The sequence below is a fragment of the Rhopilema esculentum genome, unplaced genomic scaffold (genome assembly GCF_057945365.1).
Source record: "Rhopilema esculentum isolate cy_ngs unplaced genomic scaffold, ASM5794536v1 HiC_scaffold_37, whole genome shotgun sequence".
NCBI classification, from domain to species: Eukaryota; Metazoa; Cnidaria; class Scyphozoa; order Rhizostomeae; family Rhizostomatidae; genus Rhopilema; species Rhopilema esculentum.
Genome location: NW_028300848.1, coordinates 850,792 through 867,017, shown reverse-complemented (window position 1 = coordinate 867,017; position 16,226 = coordinate 850,792). Strand labels below are relative to the sequence as shown.

The window sequence follows — 16,226 nt, the reverse complement described above, 5'->3', positions numbered from 1 at the left end:
TATGCTTCATACCGTTTTTGCGTTTTCAAATGAAAACGACCTGAATGCGTTTTCAAATGAATCCGATATGCCTCTGTTCTCGTGTAAACAGCCGAATCCGATATGAAATGAGAACGATGCCTCATTATCAGAAACAGTCTTGTGTTCATTTGCACATTGGGCGCCTTTTTGAAAAACAAAATATTCAAAGATGTTTGAAATTCTTCCTCTGATTCTTTTGGGTACCTTTCGATAAACAATTCTTTTATCTTGTCATATTTTGATTTGATGCTTTCCCAATCCTTTCCTTCGTATGAGCATTGCGAAGAATAAGCCTTTAATGTTTCCAGTAACAGTTCGATTTCCTGATCAGTCCATGTAAAAATATCTTCTTTGGCTTTCTCTTTCCCCATACTGAGTTAGTTTAGTTATAATTTCGCAAAGTTCTTGTTCCCTGAAAGCGTTGGATTTGGCGCCTAGATGGCTTCCTTGGCAAAATAACAAAATGCTACTGCGCAGAGAATGTAGAATAAAGGCGAAATTCCCGCAGCGCCCACCCAAAACGTATTCGTGTAGACAGAGCCCCAATCCGATATGATATGAAAACGGTATGGTGTAAACAGGGAGAAATTGCATATCGGATTGGGAAACCGAATCCGATATCAAATGAAAACGGTATCGTGTAAACGGGGCCTAAATGACTGGATGACAACGTGATTGATGGGCGATGGAGGGAGAGTAACACTGGCTCTTTTCTGGAACCTTTACTCGCTAGACTAAAGGGTAATAAGCCAAAAGTTTAAGCCGAAAAAATTAGGGAAATATTCGCAGAACATTTTTATGCTCCTGGCGAGGTCCAGATAATTTTTAAATGTGCATTTTGTCTATTGGATGGATTGTTCTATATTTGTGTTGCTCAAAACCTTTAATGTGTAGCTAATGACGGGCCATTCTCAAAGAAAACTTGTGAAACCCGAACCTCTTTTTATCTAAAAATAGTCCCCTGCCCGTTTTAACTACCTTCCCCGACTATTTTAGTTCTCAGAGCATGAATCCAATCTTTTCTTCGCGCGAATACTTAGTAAAAAGTCTCGAAATTCTCTCAACGGGGCTGACATGACGTCAGAATTTGTCGGCCCCTTTGAAAAAAAATGATGGTAGAGATTTTATTTTGACCCGGAGTCAAAATAAAATCTTCAACGATGGATCATTATCGCCAATTAAGCGGATTAAAAACGACAGATAGCATCAAACTTTTTTCAGCATTTTAGCCTTTTACACGATCGTTGTCATTCATCGCGGTCCAATATCGAAAAAAAGTTTAAGGAAAAACGATGGTGTAAACCCGCCTTTACATTATGGAAGGTATTCTAAAGAAATGTTCATTTTTTCTTACAACGAGCTCAAGTTTAGATTTAACTAGCTCAATTTTATATTTAACTAGCTCAATTTTAGATTTAGCTGGTAAAATATATATTTATTTTAGATAGAATTTTTCTGAGAATATTCTGGGAACATAGTTGCGTATTTGCAGCTCTGTTACAAAAATTCCTTACATTAGCATCATACAGGGACAGATTTGCAACATACGCAGACATCTTCTCTCACCAAGTCCATCCCCCCTGATACTTGTTACGTTAATATGTTATGTTACATTAGAATTTGACATAAATCAGAATAAAACAGGAGGAGTCTTACCTTCTCAAAACCAGCTTGCATTTCTTCACGAACTTCTTGGTACCATTTAGGCCAAACTTCAGAGCTATGACACAATTTACAAATATAAGGAACCTCTTCAGGTAACTCAGCGAGGCACTCGTATTCATCGGCATTAAGGCCTTCGCATTCCATGTGGATCCATTTGCCGCAGTTTGAGCAATACATCATTTTCGTATCATAGTCGTTTTCTGAATAGACATTCTCACAGATCGAGCAGAACTGACCACGACGCATTCTTCGATCACATTCTTCACACAAAGTGAAGTTTCTCATCCACTTCGAATCTTTGCGCTGTGGAAAAAGAACAAGCAATAAGACTTCAGACAAAATAAAAAGGATAGTTTTATTTTATCAGATCGTCACAACCAGCCAGGTATACTGTGACCTGGATTATCATTCCAGGCCGAAATTTGATTTTGAAATATCGACGTAAGATTAGAGAGCGTAATGAAAGAGCCTTAATCCGATAATAACAAAATCTAAGAAAAGTAGACCGAGTAGTGAAAAACCTGGACTTATGGTATGGACCACAAGGGGCCGTTTTTCACTTGCTTTTTTAATGCTTGTATTTTTCGCAAGGTGCGGGGTGATGTACATACCATTTTCTTCAAGGCAATTTTCTGAATGTCATCTCTCGGTGCAGGCTAATGAACAGACTACTATCTTAATTTCAGAAACAGTTTTTGGGTGGTTCACCACAGACCATTGCTAGAGAGATCGCAAGGTCATATATACATATTAGGTATAAACCTCGAACATTATAACATATTTTCCAATGGCGTCCAATGTGAAACGGGCTTAAGTATTTACCGTATATGTATATGTTGTATTTTACTGTGAATGTATTATTATAATCTAGTATATGTATATGTAGTATTATAGTTGTATTATTAGTTATATTTAGATACATGTCATATCCCAGGGGGCAGTAATGTTATATTGCTCCTCCTGGGTTCCGTCCTTGTAATGTAGTTTAGTAGTTCGTACGTACTGTTTTAGGTAATTTGTTGTTGTAAGTTTTTAAACTGAATATATATATATAAAAAAAGGTCATATATGAGAACAGATACAAATGGGGAAGATCTAGCAGTTAGGTGGTAAAAGTATATACAGATTATCTGTTTTTCTTGTCATGTTTCAAAGATTTTAGCAAGACGTTGATCCCAAGATGCAAACTTTATAATCAAATGTTACAAACCTTTCCAGGTATTTTGGTGCCACACTTTTCGCATTTGACACATTTTGCGCAAAGCTGTAGAAAAATAAATACCGTTTTATATTGAACTCTGTGATGCGAGAGATCAAAAAACATTAGCAGACGTTATATCTTATAACTTGATTAATGAACAACAGCAATAAGATGGAACAACAGTAAAGGGAAGTGACATTAACATGGGATAAAAAATTTCCTAACTTCACTCAAGACTCTTAAGCAACTGATTCTCTGCTATCATATTCTTCTTATCGTCGACAAAGGACCTCATTAGGGTAAGAAAAATAATAGGTTTGAATAAGTGTAACGAATTCAGATCATTCATTAGATAACATCATTGTTAGGACAACGTGCATAAACGAAATAAAAAAATATTCGAAAGAAAATAATTCTACAGGAGCACTCATTAAACGTGATATACAATGTTGCTTTTCTTTCTGCTAAATGAGACAATGGGAGGTGACCATTCGCAAGAACAAGGGCATGTTCAATGCTATAAAACTAATGGGGCTGACATGGAATTACTTAATGAGATACAACAGTAAAAGCTTGATAAGAACAAAAAAGGTTTCAAAAGAAAAAGGCCTTTGGTCACTTGTGTGAGAGAGGCCCAGGGCACAAACAAGTACCAGAGCTAATGAAGCTTCAAGCGTAAAGTGGCAAGGGCATCCAACATATAAAAAAACATTCTACGTGGCTTCTTACGTTGCTAGATCTTTATCTCAGTTTGATAGCATTTGCTGTAGAAAATTGGAACCAATTTTGTGAGGAACATACTAGAGAAATCGTGGAAGGTGCAAAATACTAACCCACAAATCATCAACGCCCTCTGTTTGTTTGTGATAATTGGGACCGAGGCATTCTGCGTGGTAGCAGTCGTGGCATTTATCACACATCAGCAAGTTGTCTTTGTAGCCACAGACATTGCAACGTTTGCATCGATCGCAAAACCAACGGTTCTCATCAAGAGGATCGATTTCAATGCAGAACTCGTGGTATGCCTCGCTGCAGCCGATGCATGTTACCATCTGCACAACAATATAAAGAAAAAGTATAATAGCTGTGACACTTGGGCATTTTAGTAAATAGCCATGTACCGGTGCAAGTTCTAAATATACAAAAATATTCATTAACCGACTTTTTCTTCCAAGAACTTAAAATCTTAAAAGTCTTTTCCTAATATTTAAGTATCATTGCTATCATAACAAATAAAAGTATCACACCAAGGCCTGTATAAACCGATTTTAGGTTGTCGAAGAAAGTCAGCTTAAGGGCAAATAAGACTTTTTTCCCGAGGAGAAATGGAATGGCCTCCTAGTCGTTCTAAGAAGATACAATGTTTTTTAATTGTCGTTGATAAAAAGAACAACTTTTTTACAATTTTCACTTTTTTCTAAATTTCGATAGTTTTATCAAAATAATGTAAAGACAGATATGGACAATTATCTAATTTCAATATAACGATTGAAGTTGGGTGAAACTGCCTAACTTATCGTTTCCCTTACTCATCTTATCGTCTTTTTTCTTATTATTTCCAGAAATTCTTCCAAATTATAAAAGAAAACCTAATCATACCAAATAATCACGCCAATATTTCCGCTTTATTGACCAAAATAAAGTCACAACATTGAAAGTAGAATTACCTTCTGAAAGCCACCACTTCCACAATGAAAGCATATATCTTTAGTTGCTATTGTGATGGGTGTTGTAACGCAAAAGAAATTCCCAGAATTGCAGACACTCTGCTCGTCTTGCTCTTCCTAGAGGAAAAAACAACAAGGAAGTAAAAATTTGTTTCCGCTTTGATTTGCAATTTCGTTTGAGAAACGGTAGAAGGAACATATCATTTATAAAAAGCCGTTAACGATTTGTCCGGCTTTTGTGTTCGAAAAGAGAGCGACAACATCCTTCTCTTTGTAGCCTTTTCTTGATTCTCATCAAGTAGATTCTCATCTTATAAAATAATGTCACTTTGCCTTCCTTTTAACATTCCTTGCAAGGCGCAAGAAGCACCTGTTGAGAATCGATCATAACATTTTTAAACTGGTTTTAATACTTTTTATCATCGGGGAAATTATCAAAAGCAAGACACTTTAAAGGGGCACTAAACGAACAAATTAAAATAGAAAAATACTCACTGGCCACGGAAGCTTCACCGTTGGCTGCATGCCACTGTACTGCACTTCTTTCAAAATGCGGTTTGGTTTTGCTTGGACTTCTGTTGACTTTTGGCTTCGCAGTTTAAAGCCCGGCGAGTAAACGATATCACCTGGATCCCCAGTTTTTGCTCCGGCCCGACTACTTTTTGACTTGGGCTTCGGTTTATCTGGTACGGATTTTTCGGGGGCAGATGTTGACGCATGAGAACCCTTTTTGGCTTCGTTCGGTTTCTTATTGGCCAAAGATTTCACTGTCATTTCCTTTCTTTCATGAACTACACTCGTCTTTTTCTTCACAGGTCGAGTTTCGTCTGAAACCACAAAATATACAACTATTAACATCGCTAGAATTGATCAGCTTAAGTTTGCATTGCAATATGTATTACGACTGAAAGCCGGACAACTGAAAGGCAGATACAACCAGGTTATTTAATGATATTTCTTCTACCTTCTAAAACATTTCTAAAAATCGAATTACCTCTAACATGTCTGCAAGCTACTTTACAAATACAACGAAACGTCTTGGAAACAAATAGCCAGAACAACGCCACAGCCATAATACAAAAAAGTAAAACCACGCATATTTACAACAGCTTCTTAAAAGAAATGAATAACACACGAACATTAGACGGAAAGAAAGTTATGGGAGCCCGGCGCGAATTTCATATGGGTTCAAAGTTTAGAACTAAAGATTTTGCGTACTTTGGTGATTTCAATACTTTTTTCCTGAGAAAACTTTAGTCAACTGAATATGAAAGGTCCAAAAATGGCTCCTTGGAGAGCAACTATAGCTCAAGGACATTGACAGTCACACTACTGCCCCAAAATGAATAGCAAACGATTCATTGCTTGCTTTCTTTAGATCAGTATTGAAAAGCGGTTCACTGTTCCTTGCTTTGATAAACATTCCTATGTTACTATCGCAATTTTCACACTTTGCGCGATCATAAGGAAACTGCATAGAAAGGCAACTCAATCTAGACTCAAAGGATTCTACACGAAAATCCAACCTTTTGAAGGCACTGATTTTGAAGACACTGATTTTGAAGCTTCAGCTTGTGTTTTGTCAACTTTTTCCCGACATTGTTTCATTCTGAAAAAGCAAGACAAATGAAATTCATCATAATAAGACCTCGAATGCATTTCTATAACGTAAATGACTCAAGAATGAAACTTACTTGACTATCAATAACAATAAGGACATACTTGCAAATTATGTTGAGTTTCTTCGGGAAGCTTGCTATCTTTCTCCTGCAATGACGTAATTGAACAAATTCGTGAATTTAAAGTCCTTAGTAACTGCTAAAAAATCAAGGATTACAAATACAATCATTGTGCTTTTACTGAGAATACGAGAAGAAATAATGCAGGTAATCTTTCAATCTGAAAAAGCGAACATTGAAAGATGTATATTAGATTTAAAACTACACGTTTATACGGTTGCTATGATCTTGCTGTTGACCATTGGACTTTTTTGGCATTTCCTGTCCGACAATTTGTTTACAAGGTATAAGGAAAATGCAGAAAAATACGAAAACCATGTGACCATAATGGCAGACGAAATGACAATTGGAGACTACAGTAGGTTCCCTAGAAAAAAAGTTTCAGTGTCCGTTGTCTGTTGCGAACCCCTGATTAGCATCATAAACAACTTTGACGTGCGAAACATACCTGCAGTTCTCACATTCACGACAATCTGTTTTTCGGACGCATGCCGGACACTTTCCACACCTCAATGCCTTATTTCCGGAATTGCTTCTAGGAACTTTCCGCTCACCTTTGGCCTTGGAAGAATTTTCAGAATCCTTATCATTTTCTAACTCTGAAGTCATTTTCCCGGTTTCACCTTTGTCCTTTGCATTGCGATGCTTGGGGTCCCGACCTTTATTGTTAACTGCTTCTTGGTCCTTTGCTTCAGAGGTTTCTGTAGACTTGCCAACAACTTTTTTGCCGAAAGGGTCAGCGTTTACAGGGCAAACTTTTTTCACGACCTGCCGAATAATCTTGGTTACCTTTTTACCTTCGGCATTTATCTCAGTTCTCCTAATCTTGCGCACGACAGTATAAACCTTCCGCTTAACTTTGTTGTCTTTGAAATCATCATCATCGTTCGCATCGGTTGCAACAAGATCAAGATCTGCATCTGAATCTTCATTTAACTCCCCATGAGAATTGCGTCGTGTCGACAATTTACCAGCCTTCAAAGAAACCTGTTTTTCAGAATCATCTACCGGTGTTTTTATAATAAAACTTTTCCCCGATCTAACTTTTTTGATGTCCTTATCCACCGCATTTGGAAATCGCCTGTTCACCTTACGATCATCTTTTTTCATATCTTCCTGCATGTTCCCCTCAAGTGATCCGTCATATGGTCCTTCTCCAAGCCCTTCACCAGACCCTTCACCAGACCCTTCATCAGACCCTTCACCAGACCCACTGTCAGCTGTTTGTGTATTTTCCTTTACATTCTCCTCATTTCGTGGTACAACACTCTCATTCTTACACTCAGCTTTTTCACTGTCTTCATCGGTAGATAGATAAGGATGGGCAAATTTCTTTCCCTCAATCATAGCAAGTGGTTTTGAAAAAGTAACTTCTGGCGTGGAGTCATTATCAGTTCGATTACTTTCAAGTGTCACTTGCATTGACGCCTCACTTTCTTTGCTTTTCAGCTCTTCTATTCCAACAGATGTATCCGCAACACTATAAGATTTTTTTTCTATTTGACTATCGCGGATGTTATCTTCACCGAGTTTTCCCTGTGAATCGACAATTGTCTCTTTTTTAGAACTTGATGTTTGGGCGTTTGTGCCCGCTAAAGACTCGATTTCTCCATCGATATCGCATTTTATATAAGCACTTGATTCGCCGACATCATCGCTGATTTCAACAGTGATTATCTGTTTTTCGCTAGTTCGACTTCTATTCTTCATTCTTTTACTTGCCAAAGAGCTTCGCAAAACCTTTGTTCGGGGCATTTCTTTTACAAGGTTGTCATCATTACCCGCCTCAGTAGAAATCTGGCCCACAGCGTCAATGCTTTTTGACTTTGTCTTATTTTCAGCTTTACAAGAACGCTCAACTTTTGAGACATTTTCTTCAATTTTACCTCTTTGAACCTTTTCAGCAACGCTTTCCTGGTCTTTTATAAAACTGCTAGAAGACAATAACAATTCTGCATCTTTAACATTTTCTTTGGAACTTTCTTCAGCAGATTTTTCAATTTTACCTTGTTTCTTGTTTTCTGCTTCAGAGCAAGATTTCCTTAAACTACCTTTTCGACGGTCTGAAAACTTCGAAAATACATTATTATCTTTATTGTCAGAGCATGTCTTTTTGTCATTAGACATCTCGTTAATATCCATAGAAGTGTCATTTTTTTCAACTGCGCCAGTTGATTTAGTGTTGCTCAGGGAGGCTCTCTGTTCTGGCTGCATGACACCTAAATGCGCAGTATCTCCAACATTTGATGTCAAATCAACAACAGACGAGTAAGTCACATTCTTCAACCTTCGTTTTCTTGTTACAGACTTACTTCCTTCTACAGAAACAAATTTACCTACAGATGGTGCCTGGTGAATAGACTTCTGTTCTACAGTTGCATCGACAGCAGATTCATCCTTTATTTTGCTTTGAGAATTTTCAGATTTTGGAACAATTGGAGTTCTTGTGGTACTCGAGCGTCTCTTGCTAGACGTTGGGTTAACTATGAACCAACTGTCAGTTAAATTGAAATCTTTTGGTTTCACAGTGGTCTCACCTAAAGAGTCTCTGTATCTCGACTGTCTTTTAGGCCTTTTGTCGTTATTTTCCTTAGTTCTTTTAGTTTGTTCATGTTCATGCACCTTTGGGCAAGACAAACTATCCTTCCCTTTCCTTAGATCAACATCCTTTTCATTGCTTGTTTCTAAGGGGCTTTTCATCGCTGTTTCTTCAACTTTGTCTTCAAATTCAGCGGTAGACTTTTCTGTCTTCGTTGCGTCTACCGATAACGTACAAGCTGGCTCAGTAACGCTGTCTCTAGGTACAGCTTCTTGGAAAATGTCACTTAAAACAGCTCGCTGGTAGCCTTCATTGGGATCTCTGAAGTTTTTAAAACGTTTCTTCCTTTTGGGCCTAGGTTCAGTGTTTATCACTTTTGAAACATTGAGAGGCCCATCGACTTTTGAATCTTGACCGGTCATGGAGTCTTCATCAAGTTTAGAGGTTTGGCCAATATTTGAGTCCTGACCAACTTTAGGGGTTTGGCCAATATTCGACTCTTGCCTGATATCTGAATCTTGATCGATTTTAGAAGCTTGTTCAATACTTGATTTTTGCCCAGTATGTTCCGAGTCTTGTTTAAAGTGCGAGTCTTGATGAACTTTCCCAAAGTCTGATTCAGGATGAACTATTATGTCGTGTTCAACTTCTAATTCTTGCTGGAAGCTTGTTTCCTGTCCGGTATTTGATTTATCTATTACTTCTTTTAGAGCGTCATTAGAAAGATCTTTCGAAGCATCAGGCTGCAGCATGAACTTGAATAGATGAAAAACTAAAGTTCATAGATTCAGAAGAACATAAAAATGAAGCTTAATTCATATATAGCTTAAAATTCATCATTGATGTGTCAAACATAAAACTTTTAAGTACAAACAGTAAACAATGCGGTTTTCAATTTTTGCAACTTTCTAGAATTTTGCAATTTACAATTTATAGTGACATTTAAACCACTGACTTTTGCATGAAAAAATATAAATAAGATGTGTTAAGCAATACATACTGAGGTTTCGAGCTCTGTCACATCTTCTCTGGCTGCTTTTAAAAGAAAGGAAATTGTAAGTAAGGTGTTAGTAATAAAACAAAATGACACATAAAAAGCGAGATGAAGAAAAATGTAACTTATAAATTAACTGCAAAACAAGAATGTGCAAAAAACAGTGACATGAAGACTACAAAACATTTACAAAATCGACGATACATAAATTTCAATTTTTAGAACCTTCCTGCCGCTACGGAATCTGTTTACACGTTTTTAATATATCCCAAGTACAGGCTAAAAATTTGCTAGTAACTGACAGGGCAACGTGTAAACTCGAAATAAACAGATTACCTTCTAGTGGAGCCTTTTCTTGCATGGGAGAAACCTCGTCAGCTATCGGACCCCTTTGAAGTATTTTTGCACTTGTTATGACAGTCGGTGACAGAGTTCGCGCTCTCTTTTTGCTTGGTAGGGTGATACTATAAACAAAATCATCCCTTTCCTGCACGATCACTTTCCGTTTTGGCCTAACATGGCTTTGGTAATGAATTTTCATTTTCAGGCCTACTTGGCTCTCTGCTGTCTTTGTACATTGATTGTCTTTCTTCTCGACTGCCAATTCTGCTGCATCACTGCAATGCTTCGAGGCAATCCCCATTTCATCAGTCAACTGACGCCGTACAGGAGCTTTAGTTTCCGTCTGCTCTTTATTTTCCAGTTTCAACTCGCTTTTAGGAACTGGCAGTGGAAAAGACCTGCTCCTGTCTCTTCTGTACGATTTATATGTCTTTGCATAGGGGTTATCCAGCTCCATAAAATTGAATTCTTCTTGAACTTTTTTGATGCAATCAACTGTCCTCTTCTTCTTTCCGACTTCACATTTGTTGTCACTCGTTAAAGCATCTAGTGATTTTCTCGTTTCTTTTTCAAGTTTGCCAGCCTTTTCTAGAACCAGGTCACGATTTCTTCTTCGATGTGATAAAAATAATGGCATATAAAAGTCGTCCTGGAATTTCAGTTTATTGGGAGACATAACGCTTCTGAATTCTTTAAGTCCTAGTTCCCTTTCAGAAAACCCGTAAAATTCAGTTTCCTACAAGAAAAAAGAGAGGGGAAATAATATGTTAGCTCACAAAAATTGTGAATCATGAAAACCAAATTAAATTATAGGCAAAACCAAATTATAATACTCAGTAATAAATAATTAAAATTAGAATATTGACTGAAACACAGATAGAAACAAAAACAAACAAAATTTCAAATATTTTCTTCAAAATTTAAAGCCACTTATACAAGTCTGCAAACAAATAAGATTGCATAATACGCTTGCAAACAATTATCGCATTCTCTGAGGAACATAAAACATTACCACTATAAAATAAGGAAGGCTAAGACTAAAATGCAATGTGTTTATTCAACAAATGAATCCAGCACTGCAGTTCAGGTTTCCAAACAGAGTAAGCAGAGAAAAATGTATACATGTTTGTGAATTTTGCTAAACCGATGGTTTGCTAAACAACTAAACAAAAAAGGCTACAACACACCTCTATGCAATGGAAATATTAAAGAAAATGGAAATAAGAATTAGTCACAACCAACAAAACCTCAAGATACAAATGATGCAAACAGCTACAGCGGCAAATATGACACTGTTATATAATTTTGCTAAACTTGAAATGAAAAGTTATTTTGAATAAAGTTATACAACTGATAAAACACATATAAATGATTTTACTGGAAAACACCACTGCATACAGACTCACTTACCAAAATTGTAAAAATAGCGGCTAAATTCAACATGGAGGCAAAGAGGCACAATAATGCCATCTTTAAAATAAACACCTTTAGAATATACATACATAGTTATGATTGGATGTGGTTTCAAGTGATATTTGAAATATGGGGTGGATAATGTCAACTTACCATACAAAAGATTTCACAATCTCATATTACTGTCTCCCACAAAAAATCATTCATGTACAACTTAATCTATATGCTTTCAAAGATAAAATAAAAATATATCTGGATGGTGGAAATTTCTTTGTCGCAAAAAGGAAGTTTCAAGTTCTGATTGATAAACAGTCCCCAGTTCCGCCAGCTAATAAAGGCATCCCATGCTAATCACAAGTCCTGTTCTTTCCTATGGCAACCGTGTATTCTGGTCCGGCTCATAACATGATGCCCTTGTTCGGTCCTGCTTCACAATGGACTTTTGTAAATTTAGTCCTGCTTCACGATAGTCTAGAACAAAGAGCAGTCCTGCTCAATGATCATCATGACATGTCATAAGCATTTGTGATTTGATTGGTTAGAGGGTTCACCTACGTAGGCCAAAGAGCCCTTTTTGAAAACCTTTGGTCCTGCTTTTTCTGAGACCAGGACTGCAAGGACTGCCCAGGGTATTCTCGTTCTGTTTAGAGACACTAAAATGAGAGTAAGCTAGCAAGGAGGCCAGTTCAAGTATTATGGTGCGGCGATGTGAATGTGGATTTCCTGCTTGCTTGGGTGATATCAATGTTGCTATTATTGACAGCAAAACTTGCCTCAATTGAGCTGCATAAAGATATAGTCCGACGTTCGCAAGAAAGAAATGGTAACCAACAAGGTTTGGCTGTATGAGGCACACTGATCTCGGCCTTTGTATGAGGCATGGTGTATCATGGTGGCCTAAATAAGTAAGATTTTCTTAGACCTGGTGAGTGATTGAAATTTTGGAGTTGGAGAAAAAACCAGCGGAATTATGTATCTAGATTTATCAGATTTATAAGACCAAAATCTGGAATAGTCTAATTGGACTATTTCAAATACCACAAATATATGATATGCAACTTCAAATGTCAGCCCTGCCCTTTTTTATTGTCAAATTTAGTTAACACCAATTTGAACTTTTACTTCAGCTGTAGAGCCTTACTACAATTTAACAAAGATTTGTTTGAAAAGTAAGCACCTTAAAGCACGCCTTTAAGTATGAGTTTGTAAAATTTGCTTTTTACTGAATTTAAGAACAAATTCATCTGCAAAAAAGAATTTTTTTCATGGGTGTTTCCTATTGAATAGGGGCATGGCCCTGTCCATACAGCAGGGCCAACTATTTTTGGCTAGCTTTGCCACTGACACTGACCATAGCTACCACTTTTAACTTAAAGTATTTTGAGTTGTTGATATAACTATTGCCAGGGGCCACTCGAGTTTCCTTATTCCACAAAAGAGAAAGCTAGTAACAAATAACAATAGGGTGGTTTAAAGATGGTGGAAGCAACATAAAAAGAAAACAACCTTTTACAAAGGCATTGTAGAGAATGGTGCATACTTTAAGAAATTGATGGCAGATGCTGGTAATGAATTTGGATTATTCAAAAACATAACATTCTTGTGACACAAAGGAGCAGTTGGGAGGCAGTCTCTTTATGACTTTCCAAGGTTGAAAGCCAGCCTAAATAGTCAGAATTGCAAAAGAAACTACTAAACTTCTGTGTTCTCATTGACTGAGAAAACTAACAAGACAGGCTGATTTCTCAATAGAATAAAAGTAAATGATAAATACAGAATGTAATTGGAAAATTTCCACCATATGAAAACTAACACTGGAAATAAGTTGATTGGATGATTTGGGAAACCTGAGTATTCTTCATAGTATTGGGAGCATAAACACACAGATCAGATACCATATCTGGATTGGAAATCTAAGATGCTCCTGTTATCAAACAGTAAAGCTAAATTTGCTAACTATCTATACATGTATGCCAAATTGACTTTGTTTGCACACAGAAAGGGGGCCTAAATGCAAAACACAGACTTCTGTCTTAATATGCTACATAGAGGGTTTATGCTCTATTTGGCAGCAAATGACAAATCTCAAATGCAATAAAAAGATTTTGCAGAAGAAGAGAAGATTGTTTTAAGATACTGATTGCTATAAAGATGAAGACCTACATTGAATATACAGATATTATGGTTGGTAAAAAGGTCTGTGTATACCACAAATGACAAACAATAGACCTTGACCCAAGGCAATTATTGAGCAAGGGGTGTTATACAAAGAAGAAAAGCACTTATTTGGAAATTTTAGATATCATATATATTAAAAAAAGCTGTATAATCAAGTTCAAGGAAGAAAGATTTGGAGCGTTTAAACAATTTGTTTAACAGAACATGGAAGAGAATGGAACCAATAAAATGTGATTTGCCTAGATTCCTTACAAGCATTTAACCTTTGAAATCAAATATAATAAATAATATGGTGATCTTTGGTCACCTTAGCTTTTGTCACCTTTGGTCATATATTTTAACATATATATATATATATATATATTAAACCAGGACCTTTTTAGTATATATAACAGCTAGGGGGTAATTGCCCCCAAAGCAATAATTCTGTTTGTTACACCTATTTAATCATGGAGTATTAAGAGCCAGAAATATAAAAAATAAGCAGTATGATTTCAACTCAATACTTTGGTGGGCATGGGTTGTCAGTCTAGCATTCCATCTGACAATACTGCCACCTGTGAATTGCAGGCTTTATAGAAACAATTCTCTGTTTCTGGCATTTATAAAGCTTTAAAATATTCTGAGAAACTCTATGGTAATAAAAAATTTCTCAGTGGATTAACTTGTCAGCTTTGATATATGGAGGTTTTTTTGTCCTCTTATCCTTTGTAAGTAGCTAGGCTAGATCCTCTCATTAACATATGAGTGATTCAAAACACAATGTAATAATACTTTAATCTCGTTTAGAATTTTTATATACTCATAGTAAATGTAGTGAAAATTTGAATTCAACTTAATTCATCTGTTTCTTTTGGGGTACTGTCAATTCTTCCCTATTTCTTTATTTTCGATTGACAAGTTTTGGGCAAGGGAACTAGGGTGCATATTAAGTAGATAGGTCTTATAGACTAGCCCATATTTATAAATTCTGGATTAAATAATAATAAGGAATCAAGATAAAGACTTCGAGTTTTCAAAACAGACCCAGTAGTAAAAAGTAAACAAAGTTTCCCTCTACAATGTTTTAATAATAGGGTACAAATGATATGTTTTGGCTATTATATATTTTCAAAGAAATTCAAATAGATGCTTTCACATAATCGATAAAGGAATATCATCATTCTTTCTTAAGATAGTACAGCAATAAAAACGTCCTAGTATCTGTGTCAACACATTTCCTATCCTACCTCCTCGAATGAAAGTTAGATTACAGGGCAAAACTAGGTTCGTTCAGTACATCTTCTCCATTGATATCGATGAAATATGTCTTAAATGTACTGAATTTGTTAATAGATAACCCAGTCAAGCTGTGTTAGAAATAATAGTTGCTTACCAAACCCAAGAAAAAACATAGCTGAATAGGCCAATATCCAAATTGTCAATCGATTCGCCATTTAGGCCTATCGATTTTAAGAAGTATATCAATATAATGTTTCTAATCGTGGTCTAAAATATTTTTGAACTTTTATCTACAGCTGAATTATCAAGCACAAACTTCAATTTGATAAAAGTAGGCAACTTTTTTAAAAGACAAATGAAATGGTGTTACATGGCCTAGGCAACTGGCCTAGGGCCTAGATCTATTACCTCGTCGGACGAATCCCCAAAGATGTCTCTGAATTCTTCACTAGTAACACAAACAGGTTCTACATCTTGCCAAGGCACTTTTTCTTCTACTGCCTGTCTATTTTTTGACGCAAAAAGCTCGTCTGAATGGCCAAAATCCATGTTGTCCTTGTCCTTCGAAAGATCCATGCTCTGTCAAAAGGCCGCATACAACCACAAATGTTCTTGTGTGGAAAATGGCGCGCTTGTGTTGTTTCGAGAAGTTCGTGCTGTCCAAAGATCAGTTTAGATTTTTAAAAATATGAAAAGATTGAAAATTTTATACTTTGCAGTATTTTAAATTTTGGCATCAGCTTGTACACAAAAAAGTACTTTGATACAAAGGGCAGCCATAAAAGCATCGTAGAAGACTGAAATTCATATTCGACAAGCTGATTAAGACAGTCCACAACAAGTAACAACCGATGTATTTAGTGGCAAAATGTTCGGTCGAAAGCCAGGTAAAGGTGAGGATGCATGAAATATCAAGGTTTTTGCTGAACTCTAAAAATTCAGGAAATAGGTCAAAAGGATAGTAAACGTTTCATTGTTCTCTGTTCTCATTCACCTTACTTCCCTTTAGAAAAAAATTTAGATATGTATATCGTGACGTCATAGCTTTTCCAAGGTCAGCTTTCTTAGTTGACTGGTTTCCTGTGCAGCAGATGACACAATTTTTCATTGCAGTTGTGCACCAGGTACCCTCATGAGGTGTGCACCAATTTTTGCATGCATACAGTCTAACTAACTGAACAATACAACAATACAATAAAAAATACAACAAAACAGATACATACAATGCAAATCATTTTACAAACTT

The 16,226-nt window shown here is 36.4% G+C and overlaps 1 protein-coding gene across 2 annotated transcripts in view; it reads right to left on the bottom strand.

Moving 5' to 3' along the window:
* The window catches only part of LOC135684381 (uncharacterized), a 32,861-nt gene extending 16,860 nt beyond the window's left edge, over nt 1-16,001 (bottom strand). The window contains exons 1-11 of one of the 2 annotated variants that reach the window (XM_065199925.2): nt 15,389-16,001; nt 10,163-10,904; nt 9,833-9,867; nt 6,742-9,587; nt 6,277-6,321; nt 6,081-6,163; nt 5,050-5,381; nt 4,555-4,671; nt 3,721-3,939; nt 2,897-2,950; nt 1,678-1,989 (exon numbers count right to left, since the gene is read on the bottom strand). In XM_065199925.2, coding sequence (XP_065055997.2) covers nt 1,678-1,989; nt 2,897-2,950; nt 3,721-3,939; nt 4,555-4,671; nt 5,050-5,381; nt 6,081-6,163; nt 6,277-6,321; nt 6,742-9,587; nt 9,833-9,867; nt 10,163-10,904; nt 15,389-15,556 — 4,953 coding nt within the window. In that variant the 5' untranslated portion in view covers nt 15,557-16,001. The remainder of the gene's footprint in view (nt 1-1,677; nt 1,990-2,896; nt 2,951-3,720; nt 3,940-4,554; nt 4,672-5,049; nt 5,382-6,080; nt 6,164-6,276; nt 6,322-6,741; nt 9,588-9,832; nt 9,868-10,162; nt 10,905-15,388) is intronic. The other variant, XM_089115907.1, reaches the window with a different exon arrangement.
* Between the last annotated feature and the right edge of the window lie 225 nt (nt 16,002-16,226).